General features: G+C 42.3%; 1 protein-coding gene across 1 annotated transcript in view; it reads right to left on the reverse strand.

The window, feature by feature from the left end:
- cpped1 (calcineurin-like phosphoesterase domain containing 1) overlaps positions 1 to 14,318 on the reverse strand; it is a 44,370-nt gene that overhangs the window by 24,766 nt on the left and 5,286 nt on the right. The window contains exon 2 of the mRNA XM_042507872.1: positions 13,146 to 13,364. Within this exon, the coding sequence (XP_042363806.1) occupies positions 13,146 to 13,364 (219 nt within the window). The remainder of the gene's footprint in view (positions 1 to 13,145; positions 13,365 to 14,318) is intronic.

Genomic DNA, 14,318 nt, shown 5'->3' on the forward strand with positions numbered 1-14,318 from the left:
AAATGTAAAACTGGAGGTTTCTTACACGAGTCCACAAACTAATGGGCGACGTCATGGTAGCTATGTCCATTGCTTATACAGTCTGTGGTTATGAATGATTATAAATAAAAAGATAAGGGGTGTCCAGTGGATGATGGTTAGTTTGTGCTCCGGGGAGCTGACAGTCTGAAACTAGTCTGAAGGAAAACAGTGACAGCCGAGGCCACAACAATGTGGACTGATTATACACAATCACAATATTTGACTGCAGCCACAATTATATACAAACAAAGGCAGCCATGCTAATGAAGCTGGACCGAGAGTCGGGGGCACAGAGGTTGTCATTTGAAATGCTGCTGCAATTGTTGCAGCTGATAGCTCTCAACTCCCCCGGCTTTTACAGACAATTGGATTTCGACAGATTTGAGCCGTTTATTCTCAAGTGGAGTTTTTTATTGCTATGAGGTCACTTTCTCCAACGAGCTTAGATAAATCTAAAAGGGACCTTGTTGGCTAAAAACAGAAAACATGTTTGATGCTTGACACCATCCAAGTGTGAATGTATGTCATTAAGTGCCTTTGAAAGCAGGGTGGTGCTCAACGAGACCAGGCAGCCACATTTGACTTTTTTTGGATACATAAATGTGAAGAAAACAGCACTGTTGTCCACAGAGAGTAGCAGGGACGCTGCGCTGCCTTCTGCTTCCTCACACCTCCAGCTGCCCGCCCTCAACTACAGCCATCCGCTAACATTTCCATGAATCATCCTTCAGCAGTACACAGCGTAAACCAATCCTCCACCATACAGTGCACCATCAATCTGCATCTGAGACACCTTGCTTTAGATAAATGGGGAGTGGTTGTGGGCATGACAGTAAGGACCAAGGCACTGTCAGGTTAATCTTTGAGGGTTGTTTAGATACATACATCTTGATGCAGTTGGAAAGTGTAGACTGCTTATTTTGCAGCTGTATGCGTCTGCACACCAGTCAAGCTGCAGTTGCAGTTTACATCAGTGTCTGGAAAAATAAATGGTTCACACACATCTTACCCCCGGTAGCACAGAAGATCTATTTAATCAGTGCAGTCTCAAGATAAGTGTCACCAGTTCGGTATCTGATCAGAGATATGACTTTGGGCATTGGCCAGAAAAGTGTTCTAGTGGACGTTTGTGCCACATTTAAGGGAATCCCAAAATAATGCGATATTGTGTTCACAAGATTGAGATGGACACAAGGTCAGTGACCTTCGATCACTAAATTCTAATTAGTTCATCCTTAATTCAAAGTGGATGTTTTTGCCAAATTCGTAAATATTCCCACAAGACGTTTCTGAGATATTGCATTCACGAGAATACAACAGACAAAGTAACAGTCAACTTCAACTTTGACTTCCCAATTCTCATCAGTTCACTTGAGTCCAAGTGGACCTTTGCGCTAAATTTGAAGAAATTCCATTCCATCTCGGCATCAACCTTCAACCACGAAATTCTAGTCAGTCAATCCTTGACTGAAAGTAGATGTTTGTGCCAAATTTTAGTTAATTCCCTCAAAGTGTTCTTTAGATATCCCATTAACGAAAATGGGATGTTTGCAAGGGCATGGGGATCTTAACCTATGACCATAAAATTCTAATCACTTCAACTTTGAGTTCAAGTAGATGTTTGTGCCAAATTTAAAGAAACTCCCCGGAAAAGTTCAAGAAACTACGTCCACTAGAATGCGAAGGATAGGGTTGCAGTGACCTCCACTGACTAATGGCCAACAAAATCTAAACAGTTCATCTTTAAGTCCCAGTGGACATTTGTGCCCAATTTGAGGAAATTCTCTTAAGGCATTCTTGAGATATTACATTCATTAGAATGAGACGAAGGTACGGATGGATGGACTGACCAACAGACAACCCAAAAATACAATGCCTCTGGCCACAGCTATCACCAGTGCAGAGGCATGAAAAAGTCAGCATGCACAAAAGAGTAATTAACTGCTGCAGGTTAGTTAATTTCATAAATAAGCAGGATACATAATGAAGGCTCATTGTATGAAAAAATGATGTTTCATGCATACATTTTCTTACCCTGCTTCCCTCTTTTGGAAAAAGCAATATATGTACAGAGCAGTGTATACAGAAATAAAAACACAATGTGGCTCTGCGCTCTCTCCAGGGCTCTGACTGAAAGGCCTCGTTCACTTAATGAGATTTCAACACTATGATTCTCAAATGTTGACAGCAGACTTTGGCAGGTTCTCCTTGAGCCTGTCCAACACTGTAAGCACTTCTCTCAATCCAGACTGCACACAGGCCTCGGTGTGTGGGGTCTTGCTGTCACATACATTTTCTACACTTAAACAACTGTATTTTCCAGCGTGTACGGGACCTCTGTGTATGTGACTAACTCGAGCCTGTACAGTACTGGCGCTGACAGCTTGTGCTGATGCGGCACTGGCCTACAGTTCATGACAAGGTGGGAGCTCGGATGAAGTCATATTAAATGCATCCCACAACCTCTCACACGCAAAGCTTTGTTACAATAAAATATGCATCCAAAGTACTGTAAACTGTAACATCCTGTGTACTGTCACTATAAAACTGAAAATGTCCCGAGCTGAATCCTTAGAGCAGAGTTAACACGAAATAATTTTAGTTTGGATTTTCCACTTGCCGACAGTTTGTGGAGGTTGCCGTCAAAAAACAGAGGGAAATCAGTGCTATGACTGCTATTAAGACTGAGACGTGATACGAGAGACGCGCTGACATGTCGCAGGTGTCAGAGAGGCGTCTATCAGGCTCAGTGCCCGCCCCAGAATTATGGCAATCATATTGGATTTGGCTGTGTAACACTAATCATCTATTTGTTCCTTTTTTTCTGAGTTTAAACAGGGTTTGGCAAGAAGTTCAGGGCTGATTTAAATGTTATTCCTTCATTTAGTGCAGACTGTAGATTTCAGAAGTGGTATATATAATTTTAGAGTGGCAGGAAAAAAGAAAAAAAAACTCTTCTTCACCGCCTGCCACAGCAGCAGGCGGTGAAGAAGAGAATTTCAGAGCCTGCATCCAAGTCTCCTTGTCATCTCCATGGCTGCACCATTTAGACCCAAACATGGCCGCCATCCATTTTCCCACGTCTCTTTCCCGTCTCGCTGTGATGTGCTGCATTTATAGGGCGCAGTGAGATCTATTTCAGATGCTCAGTGGGACAGTAGATGGTGTAAGTGTGGGGTTTAAACCTTGAGGCCTTGGGGACCTTTAAACGCTGCGGCGTCAGCCCTTGTTACTGTCAGCCCCAACAGAGCAGGTTGTGTGTGCCATCCTCATTACTCGCCGTGTCCGTCACTTGCCTGGCAACTGGGCTGCTGCATCAGTGGGGAGGAGGAAAGAGATATTATAGCCGGGGCAGCTACTTCCGTCTCCCAGCTGACATTTCCCCTTAAACTGTTTATTTACAATACAGAATGAATGGGTGGCGGCCAGGGGAAGCTGGCTGTCAACTGGTATTGTCAACACTGCTGCCTGTTGGCGACAGGAAATTGGCAACTGTATTTCTGTTCCAACGGATTTCTCTCTCACTCTCCCTCCTTTGCTTCACTCTCACACTCTGCTTTCCTGTCTGTCTCTCTCCTCTCCATCTTTCCCTCTCTTCTGTCTCCTTTCTTTAGCGAGCAGCTGCGGTCTCATGCCTCATACCTTATTTTGACAACCTTCATTTGCAAGTGTGACGCCGCGCACAAACACATTTATTCTGATGAATCTATTTGAAGCATCCACGTGAATTGAATCTAGTGTGGAGGAAGAGTTCTGTTTGTTCTTGTAGTTGTTCTGAAACAATCAATTAAACAAAAACATTAAAGGGATAGCTGCACATTTTTAAAGTGGGTTGAATGGGGTACCACAGACAGTACAGCGCATGGAGTCATTGTTAGTCAGCACGCCCCCAGTTTGAAGAAGCAGGTTGGAGTCCGACACAGAAGCTACGCAATATACCGTTGTGGACAGGTCAGCAACAAAACAGAGTATAGCCACCAAAAAAGTCCCACCTAAAAAATACTCGCAGTTTAAGTGAAGACTATATTGAGAGCATTTTCACGCTGCCTTGATAAGTTAGTTTGTGTTATTGTTAGTTCTGGCAGTATCAATAATGATAATTATGTCAATATAATGTTCCTAAATGTTGGATAAATTCTAAATATAATTAAACCTCCACGCACCTGTAGAGAAGGACGATAATGCGCCTTAAATGCCAGTTACCACCTGCCATTAACCAGAAGACGAAAAAGCAGCATTAGTAGTAAAAGTGGAGACAGGTCACTAATGCGTACGGCAGGGTTTTAACGTTACAACGTTCAACATGCTCATAAAAGGTATTTTCCGTCTGATTATTTTGACAACAGATAACAGCCCAGCACTATCACATGGCTGAATTTGTCCCCTAACGTAACTTTAAACTTTCATGTATTTCCTTGTCTCTGAACATGATATCTGAGTCATGTTCATCTGTTCATCAGTTTTTCATCTGCAATAAGTGACCCAATGCTACTTCATGATGTCATCAAAGTCCATCTTTGTTGGATGTTAAGTGAATGCTATATTTAGGGTATTTTCAATGCCTTCCTTTTTCATCAGGCAGCCTGTTCTGACGCAGAAGCCATTAACGGCTTCAGTTCCACTTCTATGCTCTTTTCAAAGCCAGACTCCATACAGAAAAACAGTGTTTTAACATCACTGAACACAGGAGCCGATGAATCTGAACAAACCCTTTTACACACAAAACTGACAGAATAAGACAAATGCAATAACTAATCAAGGCGGCAGTAGACAGGCAGTGTGTTCAAAATACTTTTTGGCTCTAAAGAGAGCGCTATAACTTAATTTTTCTGTTGGAAATCAGGAGCCTTTTTTACACAGAGATGGTGCGACAGAGCTGTTACAGAGACCTTTTTTATGCCTTCTTTGCATTTTTACACAGAACCAAACAATGGGGACATCATGATGCTCCAGTGTGTGATTTCAGACAGCATGCTGGCATCACAGAACCAAAAGAGGCGTAACGTTTAACACATGAGCATCTGCCTCTAGTGTGACGTATAACGCATCAACAGCGCTTTCTAAGCGTCAACAGTGACATAACATGTCCATAATAATCATTTTGCATCCTTTTTATGTGGTGGCTGATTGCGTCCTCTGCTTGGAGGGTAAGGAGCTGCTGGACCTCATTTCTTTCACGATTTGTAGACATTTACGGCTGCTGTTCTTCTTTTTTGAGTTACCTGCTAAGTGCTGATAGCTGATTTTTAAATCTCCTGCAGTGGGTAACACACAACACACTTGTCAAAATGTCACACCCATCCCATCCATGGTCCCGTCCAGCCAGCTGTCCTTGTTATACCATAGTTACGCTGCTGTTACTACCTCTTGTGGTGGCTTAAGGGGAAGACAACTCTGTACTCGTATTTAGAGGTTGTACCTTTTACACAACGGCAAGGCAGCATAACAGCATGATATTGCTGAGCTTCCATGTTTGACTCCAGCCTGCTTCTCTAAACTGTATGTAATATACTGTCTATAGATAAGTACCTCATAAAAACCCACTTTAAAAAATCCAAACTATTCTTTTGAGGTCATCGTGTTTCTTATTCACACAGGATGGAGAGGATCACTTGTGCTTCCCATCGCCTGGTGCACGAGCTACAATCAGCCTCCTCCCAAACTTAACTAGGTCATGCCGGCCAGCGTTTGCTCCCCCAACATCTTTGTGTCATCCGGACCTCTGCTGACAGAATGCTCCTTAATCCCAATTCCCCGTCTATTCTCCAGTCCCAGCTAACCCCCACGAGAGGCTCTCTCATCTCAAGGACTTCCTCACTCACTTTCCCGCTCTCTTGTCTTTCCCTCACTTATTTTCAAAGCTGACAAATGAAGAGGATAAAGAGCAGGGAGGGGGGCGTGAGCGAGGGAGGAGGTGGGGAGCTGATTAGATTAGAGAAACATGCTGGACTTAACACTCTCCTAATGAGCACTACAAAGGATCCCAGCTCTGTCTCTGGGGGTTCGTGAGGGATGTTACGCATGATACGGAGGGAGAACTGTATCTGCAAAGTGTAAAACTCATAAAGGTGAAGTAGAGGTTGCCCTGGGACTTCCCCGTCCCCTCTCTCTAACTGTGGAAACCTGTTTAATTGCCATTGAAGGCAGATAAGATGGGACTCTCCATGGGGCTCTGGAGGAGAGGAAAGGATAGAGACTGCTGTGTGGATGCGTTTCGGATATATTTATTCATTTATTTTAATTTTTGGAAGTGGTGGGTGAGCTGGGAGTTTTTGCGTGTGTTAATCTATTGGGATCGTCCAGTGGCTTGAGGGCAGTATTTGTTTTTAGTGGGTTTTGGACTATCAAGGGGTGTAGAAGTTTAGGAATGCCCTTCAAGGCTTCCAGGGGGATTGCAAGATGTTCCCAAGCCAGATTGATACTCCCAAGTTGCTCTGGGTTTTCCTGGAGGTCCTCTCTAAAGCCCTTTTCACACATGCAGGGCAAGTACTGGAGGTCCTGCTTCCAAACTATTCATACTCATTCACATCAGCAGTCTAATCATAAAGTAGGGCAGCTACGCTTGGACGGTTTGTAATTTTTCATACTTTTCTAAAATTTTACCTGGGTATACGGTATATGACAGTATAAGTGTGTACCATTAACACCCCTCTGCCCTGACTGTGCTATTTACTTTCAGCTTTTCAGACAATGAATACACAATAGAGACCCACAAAATGTTAAGAAAAGTATATTCTCACACCTGTGTTCCATATTAAATTGAGAAATACAACTGTACACCTTTCGGTCACAGAAGACTCTAGAGGCTTAACAGCCTCTTGAACTCATCTTAAAACACACTTCATTCAAACTCAATAGAAACAAAATAAAACTCACCCAAACTCCCTTGGTTACTGTTGTTAGTAATCTAGGTAGAAAAATCACTTCTGTAAAATCAACAGCTCTGGTTTGGTCGAAATAAAGCCTTCATTCACAAAGGTAGATGTAAAAAAACATGTTGTTATTTCTAACTGTCTCTCTTTGCCGTTGCTAGCCACCAGCTGTTTACAGATCTGTAACTTATCCCTCCACCACTAGGTGTCTCAGTGTCTTTCAGCTCAGCTGCCACCAGCAGAGACCGGAGACAGAGCCTTGATGGTGCATGCTGTGCACTACATACAATGGGTTTAATAGAAAAAGGGGTGCCTGTATTTATGACAGTATTGAAAAACATACCTTTGGGATTTCTAAATACCATGATACTGTCCAAGCCTAACTTGCATAAAATGTCTCCGTTTTGAAAATGAATAAAATGATAGTAAGAGTCTCCATACAGTTGCATTTTCTTTAATACAGTAGGTAAGCAAATGCACATGGTATGATATCTGTCAATTTCCATACCACTGTATATAGCTGCAACTCTACGTCAGTGCCTCACCACACTTCCACCCGTCGTCTAAACCCAGGTTCTAAACCGGATGCACATTCAGGGACCAAAATTTGTCAGAAAAGGATTTAACATGAAGATGTACTCTGTTGTACCAACATATTCTGTTGGTACAAACATTACCGAGCGTGGTACCCAACCCTACTTGTAATTTAACACAGTTGTTTTACTACTTTTACTGAAGTAAAAGATTTGAGTTTTTCTTCTACCGCTGGTAAATTCCAGTATTCGAATAACACTGTGGCTTTTGGGGGAGGCTTATTTTACAAAGTGGGATGGTATTATAAACATGTACATGCATACATTATCAGCCCCCAATGTCAGTATGCAAGACACAGAAACTTTAGGTCTTGAAAGGCAGCAGCATATATTCAGGTGCTGAAATAAACCTTCAATGTAAATTTGCTTGAACAACTTAACTTCTCCTCTGCCCCCATTGCCATGACTTTGAAACAGTAACAAGTGAGCATGTATGTATTTGTGTGCCCCTTATAATTAATGGTTCCTTGGTAAGGACTCAGTGAACTTCCACCATCAATCTAAACAAATAGGCTTCAACGGCCAATACCTTTGCTTTTATGCATCAGTTACAAGCGACTTTCGAATCCCTTTCCTTGTCTGCCAAAGCGGCGCATGGCATGACGATTTTAACCGCCACTGCCAACAATTTACCCACATTTGGCGGGTGCTAATTCCAGACCCTGCTTGGACGCCTACAGCGAGACTCTCAGATGATCAGGCGAGACAGCTCCAGGAGTGTTCATGACTGTCGTTGTGCAGCTAAAATTGGTGGTTGTTATGACCCAAAAAAGAGAAGAGGGAGGCAAGAGTTGCTCTATGACTAAGCTGAGCTAAGTCTGTGTTGCATGTGTGTAGTTTGCCTTGAGTCAAACGAAATAAACAGGGGCCAAGGACATTTTAAATATGATATACAGTACTGATCCACATGTATCCAAATATTCTCCAAAATATCTTTAGATCAGGATCAAGGATTACAGTCCAATCAAACGCAGAGAGACACTGACATGCAGAGATGGAGAGGTTCACCTGCAGACTACTTTTGTCTCTCGGCGCCCGTTCCTCGAGGCCATGGCAGCCAGGCAGGCACCTCATGCTACTCCCTAATTGTCATGCAAAGGTAGTTTGCATCGGTTGGTGGCTCGCGGCTCTTTCTGCTGAACATTAACTCTGCAGTGGGTCCTGCCAGCTCGTCCTCTTACCCTGTTATCAAATCAGGCAGCTGGACATCGAGAAACATGCACGCTGCGCCATACTTACTCATTTCATTAAGACTTCCGCCTGCCACTAAAGCTTGCCAAGCTGCACAGTCTGAGACATATGAGTATCGTCTACAGCTTTTAAAGGTCTTTTACTTTATAAGTGGAATTATTTGGCTCATGTTTACAGGTTAATCATCATATCTCTGTCACTGCCGAAACAGAAGGGAGCGACAAGTGAACACAGCGTGAGTCAAACACAGCGTGTCGGCTCCAAACAAGGTGGGAAATGAGCAGCAAAATGATTATTTCCTTTACTCAAACAGCCGTTTCTGGAGGTAACCAACTATTTCCAAACTCTGCTCAATTCTGAAAATCAGTTTGTCTGGCAAAACGCTGAAAGCATCTGGTGAAACGAGGAAACCAGCTGCCGTTGAGGCAAACTACGTCAGCTTGCTGTCTTTGTTCCAGGATATGTAACATGTCTAACTCCCGGCATAAGACTGGTGGAATGAAACCGACGTTCACTATTGTTAGAGATTATTCACCAATGACTGAATAAAATGACTCGTAGTCTCCACCTGCAACCATTTAAAAAATCAGCAACCACGTGTTTCACACTATATCCTCCTGAGACCCGGGAGAAAAAGGATTTAATATCTAGTTTTTTTTGGGATGTGAGAAACAAATGACAAAGATTTTTTTTCTTAAGATTTACATAAATGTAAATTATTCATTGACCCTTGTTGTGGACATTGGGTAAATATTTTCCTCAAACACTACATTACAGTCAGGATGTCTACAGGTATCAGACACATAGAGTCAATGTTTTAAAACTTGACCAAGATTTTTTTTAAATAAATTTAAGACTCAGTGAGCTTTAGCGCTGCATATGAAAGTGCTATCAATTAAGGGGAGGTGAAATTTTAATATTTTGTGATGTAAATGTCTTGACTTTTAATTTTTTTTCTGTTGGCTTTGCTGACAGACAGTGGGTCAACCACTCTGCACCACACACTAACTGAGGTCAGGTAAGAGTTGACGTCATTTGCGGTGCAGTTCATTTGGCGATCAGATGGTAACAGCTTCCCGTTGGGCAGACTTGTTGCTGCAGAAAAATTAAGTCTACCCTCTGGTGAGTAAACAGCCTAATTTTGAGCTCCAAAACCCCTTTTAGCATTGTTATCTATGTTAACACCACTAGCAGTGCTGACACTGCTAATGGTGCTAACAGAGACAACAGTGGTAACATAGTCAATGATGCTAAAGCAAATGGCTCATCATTTACAGCTCAAAGCCCAGGGTGTCCTTTTGACAGCACTCAGGACTCAAATCAACTGCATCTATCTTGTTTGAAATAAAAGCCTCAGTGTCATGTTCTCCACGAGTCTCAGGAGGATACAGACGTATAGCATATTGCGTGATGTCACAGGACGGTACGATGTTTACAAACTAGACTTTACTAACAGGGCAGAGAATTCACTTTCTTACCTCCCAGCTGCAGCACCTGAAAACACAAGCCACTATCTTCTATTGATTTTAAGAACTAGATGGGAATTTAAAGCTATTTTGGTCAAACCAATGCCTGAATCCTAATCGGCACAGAAACTAAAGTTGCCTAAGAATGGCCAGAAGAGCTTTTCCATAGATAAATATCAGCTGCCGCCTTTGGGGAGTCCAGTGTTTACAGACTGTGGCTGGGAAACAGAGAGGGCAGATGTTCAAACTCACCTCAGTGAGGAATATTCTGTACAAAGCTGCTGTTCTTTACAGAGTGCGTTAATTAGATCAGGATGTCTTCAGAGGGCAGCTGAGAATACATTTTCAATTCTCTTTAAAGACTGATGAATGTCCGGAAGCTCGTTCAGCTTCTGCTAACAACATGACTGAGAGTCTGCAGTGATGGACGCAGTGTGGGGAATGTTTGCTACATTCTTGATATGCAGGAAATAATTCGATGTAGCAATACACATCTATCCACCTCTATATTAGATATTTAGGTCAAATGCCAACCACTATTTCCAGAGGTGCATGCATGCATTGATTCTCTGAGCTGCTGCACCAAAGTCACATATGAAACAATTCTGCCTGACCGCATCCGGACAATGAGACTCAGATTTCACTACACACTACATTATACTGTAACACTATCATGCTGATTCGGAATCACATGACAGAAAAAAAAATGGCATGGCATTTTGATGGTTTCAGTCAGAAAAAAAACTCTTGTTACATTTTGCAGTTATGACAAATGTATCTGACAGTTGGATAATAGCTCCTTTCAGAGCAGCTTTCCTTCCTGATCAGAAAGTCACGTCCTGCTGAGCAGGTCACAAACTAAACCCCACTGAGGAAACAGAGCGAGGAGAGTCAGGTTTAACACTGCTGATCAATCTAACTTTGGCACACAGAAAATAATACAAGGTTGAAATATAGAGTACAAAGTCCTGATGAAATACAGATAAGTGGAAAGTTTAAATACTAACCTATTCAACTGAACAACATCAATCACCCTGCAAAGGCAGTGATGGCCGCTGGCAAATGAAAAGCAATCAGCAGTTAAAACAGCTTACAGCTAAATATGCTGTGGGTAAAGGATGGAGCGTCATCAGTGTTGCATTTTCAGCTTGCAAGTATCCGTTATGGTGGATTTGCTGTCCGCTGTTATGTTGCTGACACATGCAGCTGATGTGCACCTCCTTAAAAATGTTGCTACAAATCGGGACTACTGCGGTCACATAGATACCAAACATAAACAGCAGGAATAATTATTGGTCAGCCAGTGCTGCTTGTGGTTTTTTCTCCTCCAAGTTTCTGATGCCCAAGGAGATACACGCATTAATTTCTTTCTATCGGCCCACATTGATAACAACATCTGCCACAATGTATTTAGGAGCTAGACTGTTCTTTAGGAGCACCGTTTCATCGCGATACGATGTAACGATTCTCTGGACAAAGATGCGATATTTGTATCACAAAGTCTGCCACGATGATTTCAATTCGATTCGATTTAGGGCCTGGGATTGATACAAGACAATAACATGTTCCCATTTCACACAGCAGATTACAGAAAAAGCTGTCACCCATTTTTTGCTCTTGGACATAAAATGTAAAAAAAAAAAAAAAAAAAAACAAAACCACACATCTTTTAAAAAAACTGTAAATAATTAAAACTGGATTATTCTGTCAGAGAGCCCTTCCTGAAAAAAAAAAGTGTTTTCATTTGAACCCAAATCATGATATTTTTTTTTTCAAAAACTAAAGACAAACTTCTCCCAACGGCCATAAAACAATTTACAACAAGATCATTTCACAAAAGTATGAAATTCAAGAATGCAAAACCTTCAGAGGTTTTCTGTAATTTAAATGGAGCTGTGATCCCAATGACCCTGACTATGATCATGTAAAACCTGAAGTAATTTCTCACTCCAAACTAAATTAAAATGTTGGCAACCCTGACTGTAACCCTGACTGCAACCCCTCTGCGTGCTGCTACGGCTGCTCTGCAAGAACATAAACACACAGTCTCCACAAAAACCTCATCCCTTTATGTTCATACTGATGAAAATGAAAATGAAAATGAAAGGGATGTCGGTCATATTAAAAAGCTATATTGTGTGTATGAAAGCAGGACGCAGCCTCACGCCCTCAGAAAACTTATATCCACTGGCAACAGATCTCAAAGGTCAGCTGGTGTTTTCAGAGAGGGTAAAAGGTTCAATGGCTGATGGAATAACACATCCTTGAACAGTGTTTGGGTGGCAGCTGTTGATCATTTCTAACGTTGCTCATCCTTTGATCTGCCTGATAAAAAACAAGATATCAGCTGTGGGTGCCGAATCTGTCAACACTCAGCGTCTGGGAGTGCTGAATACAAACGAGACATAAAACAAGTTGATTGGTGAAACGGAGGATCGTACGTGAAATCACAGCTTGTGTTTCTAAATAGTTTGCAGTTATCTGTAATTTGGGAGAGCCATTTCAAACACTCTGAAATAAATGCAGCATTTGCATTAGCTTGCGCAATGTTCCAGATGCCACCAGATAATGCTCGGAGTCGTTTGGTCTTCCTGAAAGAGGCTGAGCAGAGTTTAAACTTGCGCCACTGGCATCTGGGTGGTGACATTATGTCCTCCGACATTAGCAGGATAATTGGCAGCTTCTCCGATTGACGCCAGTGTCTTTGTTTGTCCGCAGGAACCTCTTTTCGCTGCTGTGTTTCTTTACAGCACTCAGAGCTCAGCATGTATTTATCGCTCAGAGAAGTTGAAAGTACTTCAATGTTGAGCAAAAAAGGGAATGCACTTCAAAACAGTGTTTCATCACGACGCAACAGCAGGACACGCATAAAAATAAGTTCTTTTCAAAGACTTAACCTGGTAAAAACTAAATGACGACCTCTTTATTTTGAGACTCCAGCAGTAATAATATCATGCATTACTAGGAAAATACAAATGTTATAGAAGTTTCTCTATTCCTACCTGGCATGGCGTGGACCAGATCACCACACAGCACCATGAACCTCGGCCGGGGCTGCAGCTGGTTTACGGCCTCCACGGCTTGCTTGGTGAGCTCCACCTCCTCAGCCCATTCGTCGCCACCGCCGTCGCAGTCGCCATCCCTCCAGGCCTTCATTAGCCCGAGCTGGGGGTCTGCGGCCTGGATGAAGCAAAACGGTCCTCTCCACTCATGCTCTGCATCTGGAAGAAGAGACAAGAGTGGACGAAGACAGACACTGGTTACTAGCAAGAACACAATGCCAAAAAGACTGTATTTAAAGGCGCATCAAGCAACGTCATGTGTTGTTAGTTTAAGTTTCCTAGTGGCCTTCGAACCACTGATGCCGGGTGTTTTTGCCAACTCCTCGCAGCATTTGTCAGCAGGGTTTGAGACACTGATTTTGGGTATTTTTAACGACTCCACGTAATATTTCTCAGTGGCGTCTGAGCCAGTGATTCCCGGTGTTTTGACCAACCCTTGGCAGTTTTTCTTTGCAATGAAACCCAGTTGTTTTTCACCAGCCTGTATCTGCTTTTCCAGCAGATTTCGTGCGACCAAATGTCGGTGTTTAAGGCCAAAACATGATCTTTTCCTGACTCATAAACAAGTCAGGGTTTTTTGTGCCTAAACTAAGCCACACATTCACCCCCATGTTGTTGAGAAACATTAAGTTTTGATGTATCTGCTACAAAGTAATGTACAAATGTAACATTTGCCTGGTGTACAGAAATGTACAATGCACACATTTTTTTGGGTGATTGTGTTGTCTAGGTTGTCTGAGCAGTGGGCATTTGTTTTTTTGGAAAAACAGGCTGTAGAAGAATTAGAATTTTGGTCTAATGGGACATTTTTGAGCTTCAGAGTTTTATGTCTTCCAGAAAGGTCAATCCCCACTGCAACATGGATGCTCCAAAACAGTTTTTTTGTTTGTTCAATATGTATTAGACTGCAGAGTCTGATTTGACTAACATAATTCTTAGTCGGGTCAGCCCTTCAAAATTCTGTTGAAATTATACAGAACTTGAGTCTCCTGTTGACAACTGATGCTCGTAACAGTTTTAATTCAACATTTAAAGCTCACAAACTCCCCTGGATGACTGGGAGAAAAAGCCACTTGCGTTGCCAACATGCATGCACATATTTTTGATAACATC

Source organism: Plectropomus leopardus, chromosome 19, assembly GCF_008729295.1.
Source record: "Plectropomus leopardus isolate mb chromosome 19, YSFRI_Pleo_2.0, whole genome shotgun sequence".
Classification (NCBI taxonomy): domain Eukaryota; kingdom Metazoa; phylum Chordata; class Actinopteri; order Perciformes; family Serranidae; genus Plectropomus; species Plectropomus leopardus.